Source organism: Pygocentrus nattereri, chromosome 13 (genome assembly GCF_015220715.1).
Source record: "Pygocentrus nattereri isolate fPygNat1 chromosome 13, fPygNat1.pri, whole genome shotgun sequence".
Lineage (NCBI taxonomy): Eukaryota > Metazoa > Chordata > Actinopteri > Characiformes > Serrasalmidae > Pygocentrus > Pygocentrus nattereri.
In genome coordinates, this window is record NC_051223.1 from 752,315 (window position 1) to 773,862 (window position 21,548).

General features: G+C 40.6%; 1 protein-coding gene across 3 annotated transcripts in view; it reads right to left on the reverse strand.

Annotated features, from left to right (window-relative positions):
• The window catches only part of arid5b (AT-rich interaction domain 5B), a 104,047-nt gene that overhangs the window by 11,465 nt on the left and 71,034 nt on the right, over nt 1-21,548 (reverse strand). For 2 of the 3 annotated variants that reach the window (XM_017714511.2, XM_017714513.2), the window contains exons 6-8: nt 19,272-19,482; nt 14,740-14,792; nt 11,404-11,501 (exon numbers count right to left, since the gene is read on the reverse strand). In XM_017714511.2, coding sequence (XP_017570000.2) covers nt 11,404-11,501; nt 14,740-14,792; nt 19,272-19,482 — 362 coding nt within the window. The remainder of the gene's footprint in view (nt 1-11,403; nt 11,502-14,739; nt 14,793-19,271; nt 19,483-21,548) is intronic. The other variant, XM_037544221.1, reaches the window with a different exon arrangement.

A 21,548-nucleotide genomic window follows, 5' to 3' on the forward strand; every position in this document is an offset into this window, starting at 1 on the left:
TGTAGACGCCGTGAGCCCTAGTTCCTGTCATTACCACTGTAAAGAAATTAGTTCTTAAGCTTCCTACAACAAGCATTTTACAGTCTCAGCAAAAGTATTCACACCCCGGTTAATGCATCCTCTATAGGGAACCACAATTACTATTTATTTCCTGGTTTTAGTATATTATTATATATTAATATAATTATTTTTATATTAATTATAATTAATATACAAGTTTGTTAAATTTGGCAGATAAATAGAAATTATGCACAAACAATGGCATAACTTGGCCATTTTTGAGTTTGTTACCTGGAGAATTTACATTTACATTTACATTTAGCAGACGCTTTTATCCAAAGCGACTTACAAATAATGAGGTACATAGAACAAACATAGTCAGGCCTTAAAGGAGGCCAAAGGGTAATAGCGGGACAGAGAAGGGAAGGAGGGCAAGAAGGAGATGAGGTTGGTAGTGGTTAGATTTGCAAGGCAAATTCACTTATTTGCAATTAGAAAATCAACAAAACATGTCATTTGACAACGGACACCCAAACCTTGGCACGAGACTGTAATAATCATTCCATGTGACAGTAATAATAAAATGACTGAATGCACAAACTCTACAATGGGGATGCATAATAATATCAGAATCATGCTGACATCAGCAGATACTTCCAAAAAATATAAAATACTCGTATTGGACCAATGTTTAGATTTTAAACCAATATCTGATGATGTATTTATTGTACTCCAGTAGAGGAGAATGTTTAGTTGACACTGAGCTACTGTGCTAACATGTCTGCATTTTATTCTTTTAATTTATTTTAAATGCATTCGTAACCATTTATAAATAAATCATATGTTTCTCCGTCATGATAACCAACACTCGGTCGCAATTTCTGTAATTAATAATTACATTATTACCATCGGTAGATATGTACATGGAAAATATCGGATATCAGCGTCAGTCCACAATTCCCATATCGGTGCACACTTACTCTGCAACGTGTAATTTCCCAGTCTCAGGGTTATATACTATCTATTAGGTACTGAAAGTGCCTGAAAGAGCAAATAAATCAGTGTGACCAGAGGACCACGTTTAGGGTAATGCTACAATTTGAATACATGTATGAATAGATCTTATTAGACAGGCAAATCAGGCACATTTGCATATTTTAAAAGCAAATAAATATATTCATGGCCTTTGAATGATTAGTATGACTACATGAATTTGTCTAAATTGAATTCATCCAGAAATGGGGTGACTCTTTTATGCATAACAGTTCTCCATCATTAATTCAAATGTGTAATTACTTTAGGAATCGTGGGGAGAATAAAGGACTCTTCATAATGCTGACAGATAAGGGCATTGGCACAGAGATGGCAGCCTAGCTGAAAAACACAAATGAATGCAAGCGTGTGTGTGTGTGTGTGTGTGTGTGTGTGTGTGCGCCTTCTCCATTGGGAGTGCTGCTGAGTGGGTAATAAGATTCTGTTGCAGCATCTCTCTGTAGTTGCAGCCTCTAATCCGGCCCCTTACGTAATGCTCATTTCCATAGCGAGCAATTTAAAAAAAAAAGAAAGAAAGAAAATCATGGCCTTTTTAAAAATAATAGCATTTATAGAACACAATAATTACAGAAAGTGGTGCAGATACCCTCAACATCTCCAGTGCCGTTTACTGCTCTGACATTAAGGCACGGTCTTCAATTTGCTTTTCAAAACAAGTAGGCCAGTAAATAGGCAGGTGTAAGTTAAGAGAAGTGACAATCAGCTCTTTAACTTCCAATCATGAATACCTTCCAAACTCATAGACCAGCCCTTCTTTTTATTAGTTTCCAGCTAAAATGACTTTAGGATATATTTCTGAGGAGATTAGATGATATAAGATAATCCACTTATACAAGAAAAGGGAAAGTCAAAGAAAAATAAGTGACAAAAAAGTTTAAAAATTATTAAAAGATACTTGGAAAATGGGACCTGGTAGATCAGCAAAACTGTCAGCGTCAGACAAACAGTAATTTAGGATGTCATTTTTGAGAGAGAAGAGAAAATCAAGCTCTAATCTGGTTTCAGATAAAAAAAAAAAAAAAAACAACACAGGTGTTTCTGTCCATCCTTCCACTGTGACTCGATGCTATGAGTCTAAAAGGATGTGTAGATTCACTGAATGTGTTTAGGAGGACGTCTTGAACCAAGAAAAGCAGAAAATGCAACCAGCCTCTATGACTGAACTTTGGAGGTGTGAAAAAAAATCTCTGCAGACAAACTGAAAAGATTGGAAGCTGTAATGAAAGATAAGAGTGGACACCCTACATACTGAAAATATCTGATATGACACTTAGTTTCTGTAAAATACGCATTTTCTGCTCTGTTTCCTGGCAATGAAAAATTAATAACTGGAGAATAAATTAATATAATGTGGTCTTTGACACTTGGACTGTATGTTTGGTCAGAACCGGCTGATTTATTTTAATTTTAGACATCAGACACCAGACTTGACTGATGAAATTTGGATATGAATCAGACATAATTTGGTACAACCCCATTCCTGCTCGATGAATGCTTTATTTGTGTACATCAATTTGTAATGAATTGTGAATTAAACCCCCAGGCTTTATGAAGTGGCTAACTGTATGCTGCCTTGTTTTTGCAGTATTATTCAGTGAGGCTGGCTGTCACTGGGGCAGGAAGCAGGCCTGAGGTCAGCGGGATTTTTCTGCACAGCAAGGGAGGCCCTGCAACTGTCCACCTTCAGGACCCCCACTCTCACTGCTTCATTTACAAGCGTGCGCCCACGCTTGGCCAAAGTAAAAAGCCAACAGACAGGGATGGTAAACTTGAGGTCATGCTCAAAAAGGGGAGGCCAGCGCATGGCTAAATGCAGCCCCAGAAGTAGATAACATCAAAAGTGGTCTCATTCTAAATTCACACCACACAGCCGCTGCCCTCAAAATAATGAGCTGATGGATTTGTTTCTAGATTTTTTCTTTCTTTTTGGTTTTTGAGCCTGAGAACTGAAATATCATTCACGTATGTGAGAAAAATGTGCCGGGGTGGGTGAGTGGTTGAGGCCAGAAGCTGTTTTTCACTTCTCTGTGCTACAGAGAAAAGCTCAGCAGAGCTAAATTACTAGTATTTAACAGCGCTACTGGGAATGCCATCTCTGCTATTAGCATAAGATCCCACAATCAATACTCCGCTTTCCTTTGTTAACTAAAATAGCATGCACGGATGGCTTTGTTGGTTTATATAACCATTACGTAATCCCATAGGATCACATTTGAAGGGGGGGGGGGGGGATTAGACAATTGAATGTTGCCACAGTAACAGACAAATATGCAGCACACATTTATCACAGAGAGATGTTACATAAACTGACATTTAAACACATATGTGGGCAGCTATGTATGCGTCAATATAATCACAGCAAAGATGACTTTTTTCGCCCCTCTAACTCAATTCATCAATCACAATGGAACATCTGACCATGAAATAGAAGATAAAAGCAATAAGAGACATTACTAATGCTATAACCAATACAATAACTGGTGCTGCTGTAAATTATGAGTGTTGCTGTCAGGGCTTTTTAGTGTAAGAACGTGCCAGTTTTTACTTTCATGTTTTAATGAATGTAATTCCGAGATGCTTTTATATCACCCCTCTGCAATGCTTTAATTCTTATGTTTGGCCACAAGGTGGCACACCTTCCAGCATTGCGAGTCCTACTGAGAAAGCAGTAAAATATTACAACCACACAAACCAAGTTAATCAAGCCAGCGACTATTATCTTCTAGACTTCTCAGACAGAGGTAGAGTTACCTTCCCTTTCTGCCTCTAGATCCCAGCACAATAATATCTAAGACAAATGGTTGTTGACACCAACAATTTTATTCTCCCATTCATCTCATTCTGGGCTTTTGGCGCCGGTGGGGGGAAAACGTGTCTGGGATCAAACACGACAGCACATTAAAGGAGTCATCTGACTAAGCCTGAAGTTTGCTGGGACTTCCACACGAAAAAAGGGCCTCTAATGACCGGCTACTGAAATGCCACTGCCTGTAAATCACAGAAGGGGAGGGGGGTTGGATGCTGTGAAGCAGGTTTTCTCTGATGCTAAATGAACGTTAAACAAACAACTGGAGGCTTGTGATTGAATGTAATGGAGAGAGCAGCTGAGCGCCAGGCCCGAGGCGTTGCGGCTCGGCCCGAAAGCCTGCTGCAAAGCAAAGTGGCGTTTTCATTACGGTGTCTGGAAGAGCTGAGATCAAACCTCAAGCTTCAGAAAATAATTCAACACACTTGTAAGAAAAACAAAGAAAAAAAAGAACGCAGCATGCTTTTATTCTCTGCAGGGGGAAAATGAATTAATCACAGAGACAGACGAGAGAGAGAATGCTGGACTGCGTATGAGAAGGTGGGAGGGAGAAAAACAGACACTGGTCCATAAACTCTGCAGGATCCCTGAAAAGTTTTTTCTATTTGCGGAGAAGTCAACCCTTGAACTAATTTTGATTCACACAGTTAACCAGGGTGAATGTGGGTGAAATGCCAAAGCAGGGTCTTTTTGTCACTGCTGGCATCCGTCCCTTAAGGCCTAAACTCATTAACTTCCAAAAGCCAACTTAAATTATGAAGCCTGGTGAATAATGTGTTACCAGCACAAAAGTCTGGTACTGTATGTCCTGAATGGTCAAAAATCCTCTGCAATGAAATGCTCCATTGTCGGAATTTTGCTCGGATGCTGTCCAAATGAGAGCCAGATTCTTCCGTAATGATTTAAAGACCAGCCCTGGGCTTTCTACTTCCAGCTCCTTTGAACATGCTGGCTCTCTCAGCCCAAAACAAACATGGGCCCTTGTACCTCGTTCCCTCTCTCTCCCTCTGTCTGAGGACAATCCAAAGTGATAAAGCATAAATAAGCCCTCAGATGAACATGAAACTACATCAATACCATGGTTGCTAATGGGGAAAGGGGGAAAAAAATCCTTGTTCCAAAACAAAGCCTTGAAAAGGGGCTTTTTAATCTCCACTTTATAAATAGCCAAGGAACCTGAGCATGAGGCACCTATGAAAGCAAAGACTAACCTTAGTAAATGTTTAATATGGGTCAGTTACACATCCCGGGGCAGAGCGAATCAGAAAATCTGTTACAGCTGCTAGACAAACTCAAATGACAGCTTGGTGGAACGCTGGCCCTGCAGTTTACTCTAATCATCGACACGGCCTTTTCTCTACTGCAGCAGCATCAGCAGCAAAACGCACCTCAGAGCATTATCTTTGGCTGACACAAGTCACGCTCAGGCTGCTGCTATTAAATCAGACACTTTTGTCTCGCTGAAGAATAGAAGTGACGGCGTTTTAGGGCAAACGAGGCCACAAATCACCATGCAAATTGCAATGATAAACTAATTAGATCTATCAGGGATTTAATTAGGATTTGTCAGCTTTGAACACCCACCACGTCGCACTGGGGTCTTCTCTATTAGGTAAATTTCATCAAGGGTGTAAATACAGATACAGAGATAATCGCAAATAGACGCCTGTCAATACTTGGCATTTCTGTGAGCGCAGGTCTTTCTGATGTGACATTAAGAGAGGCTTTGGAATCGTACAGCAGCGCGTATGTTTTGAATAATGACACAGATGGATAATGCATGCAATGCTGCTATCGTTCACAGCAGCCTGTGAGCTCAAATGAAACGTTGACCTCTCCAGGGACACAAACAAGCTAATGCAATACTCGGAGGATGCAACTCTACTTCAAAGACAGATGATTAAAATTTACTTAAAGGACCTGCATTAAAAAGCTGTCATACCGGCTATAGGGTCAAGGAAGCGTGGCTCGTTTGAATTTAGAGCAAACATTAATTCCAAAGGGGATAGAAAAATCAATAAAGCGCTAGGAGGAACTGGCATGTTGCTTTTTTGCTCTCTCTGTTTCTCTCTCTCTCGCTCAGCCCTACACACTCCCTCCAAATGCCACAATGCCCTTTGTCATAGATTAACATGCTTTTTAGTTGATCTTTCTAAATGAACAGCCAAATAATGGGATAACTTTATGTAATTTCACAAAAATCAGCATTATGCAAGGTGGATGATTCATTCTTTCTGACCTGGTTTTCTTTATAGTGCTGGGATGGTACGTGGATGAATGGGGACAAAAATCATAGATAAAAATAAATAAATTTGAACATGTTTATTGTTTAAAAACACAATTATTTTACCCTTTATTATTCAGTTTTTCTGCAACTGCTTGCATTTGTGTCAGAGCGGAAGTCAAAACTTTAAGTCACGATGACGAGAAGGTAAAAATATCCTTGTAAGTATAGTAAGTACTATATATGTAGACCTAAAGAGAATTACTCACTTTGACAGGAAATAGCATCATGGGACTCAAAACAGAAACAACTGTCACTTTTGCCTTCAATATGTGATACCTGGCAGACATGCCTTTCTAAATTAGTGTAAAGAGCTTAGAAATATAAAAAATGGTCCCCAAAGTGAAGACAGTGGTCCTGTTTTTGATGTCAGATAATTGTGCATGTGGTCAAAATGCCGTTGTTTTAACTAAATATTATACTATATTTTATTAAACTACTGTTATGACAGATGAAAGCTGCACATTTTTTCCTAACAGGCCTTTTTATTTTGGTTGTACTTCAGCTACAGTTTTTGAGCAGTTGCATCTGAAGTTCAAGGTGGTGGACCTAAAGGAATGGGCAACCTTTTTGGAGTTAGCCTTGACTTGGACATATGATTTCCTTTGTACAGTCGAAGGAGCTGCCTGACTCAGTCAGCTGCATCAGACAAAGCCGTTGGTTTGCAGCCCTGTGCGCAAAACAAGCTGTGGACAAGCGGAAACAGATATTTTCTAAATTCCAGCAGTGTCTAATGCTCAGAAGCACGAGTATATGGTATGCGCATATGAGACAAACGACTTAAGAATGATTAAGCTGAAGTTCCACACTAAACGATGCAGTTACGTTCAAGTGCTTGTACAGGTGCTAGAATGTAACCACAGCTCTATTTAAGGTGGAACGGAAAATTGAAACAAAAAGCTGCCGAATAAGATGCCAACATCAGCCTTGTAGTGAATAAGACATGAAACAACACTTAGCAGAGTTTTTGCCGGTCCTGTGGAGATGGTGTCAGAAAGTTAATGGTTCTTACTAAAAAGAGAGGGAATAATACGCCGGTCTTAATCTACCTAAGCATCTAAATTGGTTTTATCTGAAGGAATACACACGTGATACATGCACAAACTAACAGACATTTTAATTACACTTACTATATAAATGTTTGGCCAAACCACCAATTACTAACTAAAAAAAGGAACCATTACGAACTTACATTGCACAATCTAGGCAGCATCTGAAGCAGTTACTAAGTTGGTGGAGAATGTGGTTATCTGCAGGATGGCCTGTTTCTGGAACAAAGCGCTCTCTCTGAGAGGAGGAGGAGGATTAAATAAATAAGCCAGGCCTGATTGATCAGTGCCACTGACCTATATAATTAAAAAAGCAGCGGGAAAGGGAGGGAGGAATGCCGCAGTCTCTCTCAAGGTTATTCATGTCATTTTTATGACCCAATTTGCAATCTATGTTTCATTCTTGCTCTTTTTTTCCCCCTCCTTCCTCTTCACTAGCAGAAGATAGCTAAACTGATGACAGAGCTAAATAAATATCAGTAGAAGCAGTTAGAGTCTGACTGCTGGGACTGTAGAGGATGTTAAATATTGATCCACAGCTGTTCTGGGATGACCAATTTTAGTGGCCTAAATGACAAATCCAAACCAGGGCAGATTACATTCACACATTAACTGACAGGGACTGCTCGTTCCAAACCACAGTACATAGTGAGAAAGTTTGCCTGGCTACCTTTCAAAGAGTGATATTTAAGGCTTTGGTTTAGGGAGGGAGGTAACCAACATCAAGGCGCATTGAGCTTGTTTCACAGAAGCAAGATTCTCTTGTAAAAGAGAGTGAAAGAGAGTGAAAGAGAGGGCTCCTCAGTCCCGTCTGTGGCTAGCCCTTTTTTCTAGCAGTGGTGGTGCCTGAGGACCTCCAGCGAAAAGCCATTTCAACTGAGCTCAACTCCTCAGCATGTAACTTGCTGCTGAACAATGGTGGCCCAATACTGTAGTGCGAAAACTGGGAGCACAAATAATGAGGCCCAATCTTTTGGTGCAAACACTGAAGATGTGCCCTCTAGCGATGTACAAATGTACTGATGTATCACATATCAATGCAGCAGCATCAATTATGGAATGTAATTATCAATTACAATCCGTTATAATGCTATACAATAAAGAATGTGCTCATTTTGGCCAAAATGAAATGCTTGGGCTACTTTCAAACAAAAACCCACTGAATTGTCTTTACTGCCTATATGTCAGTACTGTGTTCACAGTTCCCTTAGCCAAATTTGTATATTCAGTATATTTTTAGCAATAATTCTGCATTGTACCAAAAATTGTGTTGAAATTTGAGATTTCATGATGTGTCCAAAGTAATTCTAATTGATCTGATTCACTTTGAGGTCAGATTTTTACACCACTAACTGAATCAAATCAAACTGTGGTGAAATCTGTGCCTTTATGATGCAAAGAATCATAATGTAAAGAACTGAAATTGAATCCAGTCACTGTGAGATCAAAGAAACGCACCACTATTGGAATTGTATCATAGTGAAATTCCAAATTTCACAATAAACTGAACTGAATCATTTCCTTAAGAATCAAATCATTTGGAGGTTAGACATTTACACCACTTTCTGTTTCAGCGTAAATTGGACTGTGGTGAAATAAGGAATTTCACGATTCATTGTTTTCTAAAGAATCCTAATAGAATAGAGTCATGGTGAGGTTAGAGATTTACACCACTGACCGCATGAAACTACATCATGATGACATAATGAATTTCATGATGTCATTTTTTTTTTAAACATAATCACAATTAAACAAGATTGTTGCGAGGTCAGAGATTTGTAAAGCTAACTGTGAAGTGAAGTTTTCTAAAACACTGTAAATGAATTAAATAATTTAATGGTCAGAGAATCACACGACATATGAAACTGACTTAAAATTCGTGATGTGAGAAATCACTAATAAACTAAGGGATTTCATGATTTTCTAAAGAACAGTTACTAAATTAAATCATTGTGAAATAAGATATTTACACCACTACTGAAACCAAACGCTGCGCTGAAATTCAAGATGTCACGATACACTGAATGGTTTCCAGGACTCTTGTGAGGTCAGAGATTTACACTCCTAGTGCCCACTACAGCCTTATGGTCTGTGGCTTACGTAAAGAATGGCTTCATCTGCTGGGCAAATGAATTCGATTAATTACTACGGTTTGCAACTGCACAAGCGAACACCTCAGCACGCTCTCCGTCTGCTCCGTCGGCCTTTGGCAGCGAGCGGTTCGCCGGACAGAGATTTTATATGCGGCTATTGATCGAGCACCAGGTTGAGAACAGTGGGGCTGGAGGGTAGCCAGGTGCCGAAGCTTCGTCCACCCACTCTCCTGACCTCCACTCTCCGCTCCCTCACGTCAAAGCAAATAGGGTCTCCTCGCAAATCTTAAAGGTCGCATTGGATTGCTTTTCAAATAAGTAAAAGAAGGACTTTTTACCACCGCATACTCACTGATCCGTTCCAGAACCAATACTGAGCTCAGCATGCTACACAAGGACATGACAATAAACACAAGCACTAAGAACTCTACACATTTCCTTTTCTCTCACACCTTACGTTCATGTATGAACATTATCATTTTAATAAGAAAGGAAATCTTTCCTGTGGGACAGCCATAGGCCTTAAATGTCCTCCCCCAGTCTCTTCTTAATCGAAGCCACTCTCTGATAATGTCAGCGCTTCACATCTTCAGAAAATTATTAACACGCGAGATAAGGCACGCAGCTTGGCTGAACAAAGTCAAAATGACAAGGCACTGGGAACAAGAGAAGCGCTCATGAAATTGATACACTGCTGGTCCTGGTTATTAGTATGAGCCCTGTAATCCACACCCCCTCATTACCATGTCCTAAATGATTCATTAACTGGCTGTATTAATTAAGTTATGCAGGGAATCGGCTCACTCAAGAGTTCTACATGTGCAAGGCTTAATGTAGGACACTCATAGCCACAAATCCATTAGTGCCATGCAGTTATGAGTCTGCAAATCTGAATCATCCGTCTATACAGATGGCAGTGTTCACACTCACATCTATTCAGATTTGTGTTTCTGTCTGATCTTTAGGGACTGAGTGTTCTGCAGCATTGTTAGTAATAGTGATCAGATCAGATCGCTCATTTTACTCAATGTTCTACTTTATAGCATAGCCATCGCTATAGGTTGCTATAGTCATTACTTAGATGATTGCAAAGCTGTCTAGAGACATTAAACATATAGCTGGGCCACAATCTAATTTACATCACTTTCCACTTGCCCTAGACACATTTTACTTCCTCATTTTAGGACCGTGCGACGTTGCTCACACACACTAGAAGTGAACTCACCCAAATCTTTTCTATAAACACTCCCGAAATGTCTCTAAACCCACTCAAACCACATCCAGGTCTTCATTAAGGCCGCTCAGACTTGTCGATGTGGTTTAGGGGGCAGTTTGACTTACTGTGAGCTATATAAAAACAAAACTTCACTATTTAACTGAAGGCACACAAGTCACACTAGATTAGAGTTGTGATTTATGCTGTTTCTATTTTTGAACAGTTCTTTCAGCTAGAAAATGAAAGATTTACACTTATTTATTTTAAAAAAAACAACAACAGAAATTGCTATTATACTCTGAGGAGTCTATAGGTGTGCGTGAGGCGTGTGCATGATGGGGTTAGTCCGATTTTGGCATGACACCTGAAGTGGCTGCATGCAGCGCTGAGCTACACAATGAAGATCTGTTCACCTTTACGGGGCACGGTAAGTCTTACTGTACCCAAAACTACACTGACAAGTTTGTACGATTTAACGAAGACCTGGATCTGAGCAGGTGGCAAGACGTTTCCGGCATGTCTTTACAGATCTGGGTGACTACTGATTGCCAGTGTTTGTTAGGAATGTTGGCCTTGTAGTTCCAGTGCTAAAGTAAAGAAGGACAATTTGGACAACAAACATATCTTGGCTGATGGAGTACATTTGAGCTAAGAGAAAAACTGAGGAGAGCTTTTTAACCCTGTACTATTGCATCAAACACGAACCGTTGTGAGTGAGAAACATTTGAAACAACTGAAATCAGATCAGCGTCCGAGATACATTAAAGAGCTAGACCATCTATGAACGTGGCTTGAATGACATTTGTAAATATTACATGCGATGTGAAATCAGACATTCACCCTGATCTTTGCCCTCTGTGTGAATTGATTCTCACTGCGCGTTAAGCTGTTTGGGTCTGTACCTCTCGTAGTGTCTCCGTGTGCATGTGGCGGCACTCGTGCTGCCTGGGTTTCCACCCAGCTCGTCGTAAACATTTTTCCACTGTCGGCGGGCTGTGATCTGCCAAGAGACAGAACTGATTTTCAGTGAAGGACAACAACATTCAATACAACTGCAGTACAACAGTACATTGGTACAGGTACACTTCCCGAACAGTCAAGACTAACAATAGATTTGCTGTTTGCTATGCAGTACAGGCTACTGCTGCATGTTGTACAGCAGTCCGTTTCTGGGAGTCTGTTTGAGATTGATATACAGTCAATATTGCACTAAAACAAATGCTGTAGACCTACACTGAGGTTAGATCAAATGTAGGAATGTCACGAATGCTTAGGCATTGTACTGTTTTCCAACATCATTTTGTGATTAAACATTTTTTCCCCCCAAATTACAGGTTTATAGCTTGTCATGGCTCCAATTATGTGTTCAAGAAGGTGTTTTAAAGGGTAACTGCAGGACAAAACAATCCTACCCTGCTACTTCAGTGCAGGATGTTATTTCATTAAGTCCTCCACAGAGCTTCATGCTGCTCCACCACTGTTTTAGTTACTCTCTTAGCTCAGACACAAGCACATAACCGGTACTGCATAACACAACAAGCAAAGGCAAACAGACGCCATTTTTCAAGGTCGTTTGTGCTTAACAACCTGATTATGCATCTCCTGTACAGCCTCTCTGGTGTTCAAGTCTAAACTGATAAAGCTACCGTCTACCGTACCAAAAGGCCACCAACACTCGATCAGCATAATGAATGTACACAATACTGATATTTATGAGAGACCTTCACTGCATTGAGAGCATTTGAGGTTAAAGGATTTTTAATGGCTTTTCCCAGCTGCTAATGGTGGCCTTTCTGAATAGACCTACATGTTTCATAAAAATCCCATGTCACGAAGCCTTTTAACAAATGCACAATTCAAGTGGACACCACAGTCAACTAGCCCCTATACACTGAAGGCTGTGTCCATGATGCACATAACATCTGCCATATATTTAACTAAATATGCCATTTACATTACAGATATATTAATAAATCCAGATTTCACGTTTTAAAGTGATTGTTTGGCCCTCATTCCAAATTTAGTCCTATATGCACAACGCATTTGCTGTCTGAAGTCTGCTTGACGTATAGCACCATAGTGGAAACTATCCCACCGATTAACATCATGTAAACTGCTTGCATAAGTCATCACACACTTGCCTCAAATCATGTTGAATTCTTAAACAATCTTTAACAGATCTGCTTATATATTATATGCTTATGCATCGTCAGTCCTGAAGCCTGAATTTAGCCCATACTTTGATACATTTCTGAGGCACGTGTCTGTTGTTTTAAGCATGTGGTTTTCATGGCGTTTAGGCTTTCATCACTACGTCACACTACAAAACTACTGTGCAAAAGTCAGAGACCACCCCTCATCTACTTGAATTTTTTTTTTCAGTATTTAGAGTGATCATACTTTGCCTGTTTTTACAGCTTACATTCTTTTCATGAGACCTGATTTAATCTTTTCAGAGAAAGTTGCAGGGATAATTTCCCACACCTCCAAAGCTCAGTCTTTGAAGTTGGTTGCATTTTCTGATTCTCACCAAGTAATTCCAAACAGATATAAAGATGATGAGGTCTGGACTATGGGGTGGACAGTCAGTTGCTCCGAGAGCACCAGCAGCTTCTTTGTTTGATCTGCGAATTTTATTATTTTGATTCAGTTTCCTTTTCTTGTTTAACAGCTTTTTTGACAGCTACCCATTCTTTCAGACCCCTAGCCCTGAGTTGTCTTCTCAAAGGGGAAGGATGGACAGAAACACCTGTGGATTATTTCAGATCTGAAGCGAGAGTGGAGCTTGATTTTCTCCTCTCTCTCAAAGGCGAAAGCTTGAAGTACTGATCCAGCGTCTGAGGTTGTCAGTTTTGGTAGTCTGCCCAGCCTTGCATGGTTGTTAGGCGTGCTAGTTTCTCTATTTTATCTAAAAACCGATTCAGTTCTTTCTTTGACTTTCCTATTCCTTATGCAGGTGGATTATCTTTGATCTAATTTTAAAAATGAATAACTTGTGCTTAATGGCCATTTTGATTGGAAATTAAAGAAATAAAGGGTGATTTCTGACTTTTGCATTGTACTGTACACTGGATACATTAGCCTTGTAGATCCTGCGTAAAACTGAAGACACTGGTAAACAACATCTAAGATCAGGGAAAACTGTATAAACGACTTTTGCCAAATTGTTACTTTATGCCAACAACCACACCCATTAGCAATACGTTCAGTTGTAAGAAACAAAGTGAGCTATTCGCAGTTACTACAGTAGGAGAGCAGGGCAGCCTTGCTGGCCATCTCTGCTCTCCATTAAATGCTTCAGTCCTAATATCCCCTGACTGTTGTTTGTTTTAACGTGGCTATTGTGGACTGGGGCTGGTCTCGAAGCTGCGGCCCTAAATGCAGTCAGGAAGAGTTCAGCCATGGCAGAGGTGCATAATCTCATCATTGTGCACAGTGGAAATGTTTCCAGTGACATCACTGTGGGCCCCCTCACTTTTTCACATTGCACTGATTCGTGTTACAGATGTCAGCTGCCTCGGAGCAATGAGGACTCTGAGTGTCCTAAACGGCAGCCTCACTCATGTACATGGGGACTAATTTAATTTAAAAAACCACACACAGGGCAGTGGGCTTCCTGTGCCTTGCAGGCAGACAGCCTGTAGTATTGATAAGGAAGATAAAAGGACCCGAGAGAGCAAGCATGAATGAGAGAGAGAGAGAGGAAACAAGAAGACCTTGAGAGGCTTTCTGTTCGCTCCTCATCCAAACAACTTGGCCGTCTTTCTTGTTCATCTCATGATGGATAAAACGGTGCGAATCTCGGGGTAACCTTTGCTGATTAAATGGAAGGGGCCCTAATGTTTTTGCCATATTATTGCTACACCAGCGTCAGATGGGCTGCCAAGCAAATTCCCTGCGCTACGAGATTTGCCGCTTGCGGAATAATAGCCCCTTAAGAGGCTCAACATGGGTACCCAAAGGGCCCTACCAATTTCCTCCCCAGCAAAAAGGGTTACACATGTTTTCCACTTGTAGATTTCTTTTTTAGAACAACCGCAAGGAGCTTGGGCCAAACCTGGAGCTGAGCAAGGGCCCAAGCATTACCATATTGGTCTGGTAAACACGCGTCACAGTGGGACATGAAATCTGCAAAATCCTCCTGCCTGTTTTTCAGGAATCAGACTGAGCCAAAAGGAGAAAAGGCAGCTGCCAACGTCATTGAAAACATTCAAATGGATCAAAGTATAAACACTTACCAATTCGTATCCTCCCAGCTTCTGAGCAGCTTGAAACATAGTCCAAAGGTTTACTGTTAGAAGGACAATAAGCATAAAGATCAATACCACAGGAGAAGAAAGGGAGGAAAAGAGCCAGTCACACTAACACAGACACACACACACACACACACACACACACGCACACACACACTCTTCCAATCAAGCTCACTTCATATGAGAACTGAAACATGACTCAAAGCACTTGTCAACAATACATTGCCTATGTTTTCTTTGCCTTGTGAATGCTAAACGGAGGGCTTTCAGGGAAGAAAACAACATGAGACTAAATAAATTAGTAATTTAATGATGCAGAACCATCGCACGTGTAAGAAGAAGGCCGAGCTGAAATTAATGAGAGACTTTTGCTGCTGGGGAGACTAATCAATCAAGATTCAATCACCACACACACACACACACACACAAAGCCCGCTGCATTTGTCAGAGTGGCGTTCTCCTATCCCCATATCTGGCAATATTGATTTTTACCTCCTCCCTAGCAGCTATTTCAGATGGACTGCAGGATTACGCTGCCAGTTCTTTTTTAGCCCTGTGAATGACATTAGGTCTGCAGCTTAGAGCTCTGCTCTCTACAGCCACAGAGCTTTTTATAATCACACACACATACGCTGGTCAAATATTTGATGTGAACACTCCAGGTAAAGCCTGTGTGTATGCTACTGTATGTACTGAACGTATTTATGAGGTGGTTTAAGACAGTGACCCCAATCAATTAAAGAGTGTACAAAATGTTACAAGGGCTTGCTTACGAATATTATCCAAATTTGCTGTAAATATCTCACCATTTCTGAGGGTTGATACTCGGGGTAAACATGAAAATAAGCTAAACGCAGTCGCCACTTTTTTTAATCACCAATATCCATTGGGAGCAAGAGTGGCAGCATGTGGCTCCTCCACAGCCTTGTTTAATGGTCAAAAGGAGATTTCCATTCTGCTGTTTCCTTTCTTAGTTTGCTGCTTCGTATTTATCCACAGGTCTCCTATGAGCACTGTTCAGTGTAGTCTGTGAAGGCGTCCTCCGTTACTCATATTACTCATATGATAATTCTGACTTGGCGTACTTTAGTGAGGAAACTAATTCAACTCACTGCAGTAGCTTGTCATTTAAAAGCTGTGTTGGAACTACAGTCTACAGGACAACAGCTGCAAAGTCATAGTGACAGTGCACGAGCAACTGGGTTTCAGACTGGAACTACAAATGGTGCGAAGGGTCAAATAATTCAATTAGTTTTCAGTACTGACGCAGTATTGAGAAGATAATACACATTTAAATCATTTTAACACGGGTATTACTCTGATTAACTTTTTCTGGTTTAACCTTATGTGCTTCTTTATAACATAAACAGTCAAAAACATTTTTAATTGCTTATAAATTATCAACAGTACTCCTGCTTTTTACTATTTATAACTATGTAAACATGCATTTTCCTTGTGTATATTCTGCACTGATGCTGTAGCTTGACTTTCTCAAAAGATGGTAACCATACATAGTCCTATTGTAGTGGTGGGTGATGTGGTCAAAATGCAATATTATGATACTTCAAGACATTTTCATGATATCTCAATGTCTAAGTACAGCTGGGCTATATAACTATGTATGATGATCGTGATAAATGTCATTATGCTTTTCTGAGCAAACAGCGGATGCTGTCAGCACTTCAAGAACAACGACCAACTGCATGTTTTATTAAAAAGAGAGCATGATTAGTCTGATTGTGCAGTGCAGTAGATGAAATGCTGTATAAAAAAAATTGTGCTCTGAGGTTTATAACATAGTATATAATTACAACTGTCCCTTTCCTGCAGATCTAATTTATCTGTGGTTAGTTTCTCTCTCTTCAGTTTTTTATTCCAAAGAGGTGCATCAATCATGATGCTAATTTGGGCCCAGAAGTGAAATGAACAAGTACTTGTTCTAATCTAGAGCTTACTAAAACATCTTCAAATACCGCATGTTCTCTCCCCTGTGTAATTGACCCTGTCCCCATCCGGGACGTGATTCATCCTCCATACAACCAGTGTTTTTTACTTGTACTGCATCAGATAATAAAAAGAGCATATTGTTCCTCAGCTGTTTTCGGTGTAATCAGCTAGGAACTAGTGGCAGACCAAAGTGACTTGAGTAGAAGAAAGCAAACTAGGACTTTTTTGATGACTGTGTACATCCATTCAGCTGTTTATCTGTTCTCCAAGCCCCCAGAGGCACCTCTATGGCTGCGGTTTGTGCGTGTATTTGCGGAAGGGGAGGAGGGGGCAAAGAAAGGAATTTGTGTCAATGGACTCAGATCCAGCAACAGCAATGATGAAAGGTGCCTCGGCGTGCATTTGAAATAATATGTTGTAGCCTGGCAGACTATCAATGAGGTATTGATGCCTATTTGCAGCACACAAATGTTGCTGTTCAAACCAACAGGAGGAGAATGAGTTTGTGTATGTATGTGTAAGTATGAATAAAAATAGATGAGAGAGAAATAAAATGTTTTTGCTTGAAGCCCTTTCTATCATGCAGAATGCCGTGAATTGGGGGTAATTAGGTTTGGCACAAACTACTTGTCAATTCAGGTCAGATATGGTGTATGCGTATCCATATTCATGAACTGGAGGATGTTTTCATTGATGACTGCGGCAAAAATCAAGGGGGAAAATGAAGATGAATATTAGCATTTTTGCTTTCAGCATTTAGATAGTGAAGGGCATCTTCACGCACAGTTGAGAGTGCGACTCTGAACTATTTGCCTATTCATGTCATGTTTTGTAGAAAACAGCTGAAGACATCGAATCAGAATGGCTAGAGCTGACTAGCAATAATGGTCTCCACACTTGCTTAAGTTACATCGACCCACTTTTCAACCCAGCTGAGTTGATTGCGACTTCCTTTTTTGTTTCTAAGAGAATACCAATTAGCTCCTAAGCGAAGGAAAGGAAGTTTCCGGGAACGATGCGTGGTGTTTGGCACACACTGGCCTGACAAATAAAGTCCCTTTTCAGCATTTGGAGGACAAACATCTGAAGCCATGGCTTATCAGGAGAAGTTGATACTCCCAGACTGCTTGGCTTTTTCAACTGAGCCATCAGTACATCTGTAATGTCAACTGCCAGCCAGGTGGGGCAGCTAGTATGTCCTTTTGCAATCAAGTTACAAGGGTGAGAGGGAGTGGGAGAGAGAGAGAGAGGGATAAGAAGAGTTAAGTAACTCTAAAAGCGGAAATAAAAACGATTAAAAGACTTGAGGACACGAGTTAGTCTATGTAGGGTTAGAGTAATTAAAAGAATCTTCCTTTCTTACCTGCTTTCCTAGATTTTACCTGATCTGTAATCCATGGAGTCACTCAAGGGTCAGAGCAAAATCAAGGAAAGGATAAGGAAAGGAAGCTTCATTTAACCATGCAGACACAGCCCTAGTCAAATAGCATGTAAGAAGCATCTCAGTGAGAGTGTCGATACACATCAAACTCATTTAGACTGACTGGAAGAAAACTTTGAACACTATGTACTGAATTTATCACATTTGGTGTCAGCTAACGAACTCTTCACAGATGTTTTCCAGCCATGAAGTACAAAGTGAAGTAAGTTATGATGTGATTAAGCTAGGAATGCACAACACAATTAGCACCTGTATTGTCTTAAAGAACTGCTAACTACCTTTCAGCGCAAGTATGTGGTTATTAAGGATTTCTGCGGCTACAGTAATAGTGTCTTTAGTTTGCTTACTAATCAGTCTAGCCATGTTTTAATAAAAATGGATTCCTGAAGTGGAATATGCAAGTGACTGTTTGAAATATGCCAATAACTGAGCAAAATATGCCAGCGGCTGAGCTGAAACACAGCATTAAATTAGTTAAATATGCTGATGGAATATTTGAGTGGAACATGCCAGTTACTGAGTCAAATCTGCCAATCAGCAGTCTATCCATTTATAAACTGTACATGGGCTTTGAGTGACTTGGAAATTCTAAATTACTCAAAATAACAGGCACTTGAGCAACACAATGGTTAGGAAAAAGTCTGGTAAAGAGAAGGCAGCAATATCCAGACCTTTGCTCCAGACCTTTAGAGTTTGTATGGACCCACATGGTCAATCTGGCCAACTTTTTCCATACACTGTTACTTGGCATCCCTCTGGAATTGGTTAAGATGCACTTTCATCTTAATGGATTCAAATTTTTTGAGTTGAGCATGACAAGTATGAATAACTACAATAAAAGAGAGTTCTCTTTAAGCGTTCACAGTGTGTACTCGTAGCATGTAAAGAAGAAATTAACCCTGCTGTAGGACCATAATAGTTTTATTTCATTTTTAGTAATTAAACATATTTGAGCTGAGTCGAGAGACAGCATAGTGACCTTTCTGGGCTTTCTGGTCTAGACAGGTTATCCGCTCGACTGGAGAACTCAAACAGGTTTAAATGCTCCGGCAGCAGTGTAACCTAATACAGACATGCCAATAAAGGTTTCTGAGTTGTGCTGAGATGAGTGAGAGCACAGTGAACTTACTCTGCTTGAAGCCTAGGTAGGGAATCCGCTCGATGGGGGTTTTCCTCTCTTTCATGTACTTGTAGAGAGCCACTAAGAAGGCTTGTTCCTCTGCCCGGCACTCTTCACCACCTTCTTCTTTTGGCTTATCCTCGCCTTGGGCTTGTCGTTTGCAGCCAGCGCTGCTGCTGCTTTTGGGCTTGGACACCACGGCCTTTATGTCTCCTTTCACCTGGATGTCAGCAAGCAGCAGAGGAGAGATTGTAAGAGAAGAGAGTTAACTGAGAGGCTGGCCCAGAAAAAGAATCAATTTCCAGGCCTTAGTAAAATCTGTTAGTCTCGAGACGGTCCCGCGGCCTATTTCCATGAATTTCGCGCATGATCTACAGTACTGGTGAGTTCAAGAGTGTCAGAGTGCCAGCACCAGTCCATCAACTTAAGAAGTATTTTTCTTTACATTTATACTGTTTTAGAATAATAGCGAAGACAACAAGACCATGAAATAACAGACATGGAATTACACAATGACCAAACAAGAATACAGTGTCACTGGTGTGTAGCATTACCCTTATGAAGCACTGAGTGCTAACGCCTCCCCCTTGTGGAGAAACCTCAGCTTGCTATACGTGAATAACTTAGTTACAAGCCACGTCCACGAGATGTTTCCTAGCTAAACTTCAGGCTTTGTGTTAACACTGCTTTGTGCATTCCTGGTATTCTCTCAAGCAGCATAAGAGTCTATACATAAGCAGAGCACCTTTTAGCTACTGAAACCGGTACTTTTAGGGGTGTTTAAACATAAATAAGACTTTGCTTTGGCTTTGGAAATGAATTAATTGGTTGGAAATAGTTCAACTGAGATGTGCATTGTGGAGAAACCTACCAACACAGGTCCTCAGTACAATGGTGCTAACAGAAACCAGAGGTCACAATATCTACATTGCAAACACAGCCGTTATATTTGCTTTGTTTTAGGCCAAAACCCTTCCTCAAATCTATTGTGAAACAGCCTCCGGCATCAGGCTGTGTATTATAACCATATCATGTAAAACCTTCTTAAGAGGTGGGCTTTAGAGGTATTAAACGCTTTGGACATCTAGGTCCTAACACTAATACTCTGAACAATCCTGACTCTGTAAGATTCTCTAGAACAGCATGTTTTGTATCAAGCCACTCTGACTTTATTTACGCCTTTATGATTTAATTATGCCGGTGGAATTCCCCAGTAAGACTATGAAAAAGATTCCATCAGCTGTATTGAAGCTTTTGCCTGGTGCTGCACCTGATGTAGGTTTACTGAATAGGATCACTAACTGCTGGTACACTCCATGGCTTTTGATTGGCCTTGTAAAATTCAGCTGCCTCTACCTATACTGTGCATGACTTTTTCGAGCTTTATGCTGCAGCCAAAGGCCTGCTGCTGTGTGTAGGCAATTTCAGAGGTACAGGCCACACTCTAGCCTACAAATGAAACATATGAAACAGCTTGAGTATTTGGAGTTCTAATGTGCTATGAAAAATAGATGGGCTGAAAATTCTCGAGCTCCAGTTCCTCGGTTTCTAAGCACTGGAGCGCCGAAGGTGGGCGTTTGACCCGGCGGGTGAGTGTATGGAGCCTGATCTAGAGTCAGATCCCGAGTGCCGGCTTCAGTCATGCTGTCGCACTCGGCAGTCGGCGCTGGCCCACACACGTCTGCTTAGCCATCTGCTCACGACAATCAAGCGCATTTGTTTTCCAAAAGGAGCTATCAAGGCTAGCAGGATATATGAATGAACAACAACAACAAAAAGGAAACGGTGGAAACGCTAGTTCATGTTGCAACTAAGTAAACACAACCTGTAACTGGTGCCTCGTTCAGCCACGGAACAAGGATGCGTGCTCGCTTGCTAGCATATGAGAATGATTTCACAGCAAACAATGCAGGCTTTTTGTTGCTCGTTAAGATTGTTTATTAGTAAGACTAAAATATCTCCATTCTGCGTTGTGCCACAAACAGTGTGGAATATTACAGCTGACTGGATACGAGGTTCTCCTGTTCCTATTTAAATCACAACTCAAAAAAGAAGAACCCACATTTGAGCTGATAAATTGTGTGGAGCGGCTTAGCCACGATTTAGAAGTGCAGTACGTATACAGCGGCTAAAATAAGGAGCATGAAACAGTGCTGGCAGCTGAGTGCAGGAAATGGCATGTATGAACAAAGGTCGATGAAATAACGAGTGGAAAAACAGTCGTAGACATTTCTGAAGGCTTGACAGTGGCCGTTTAATTAAATATGGAAATCTGAGGAAACGACT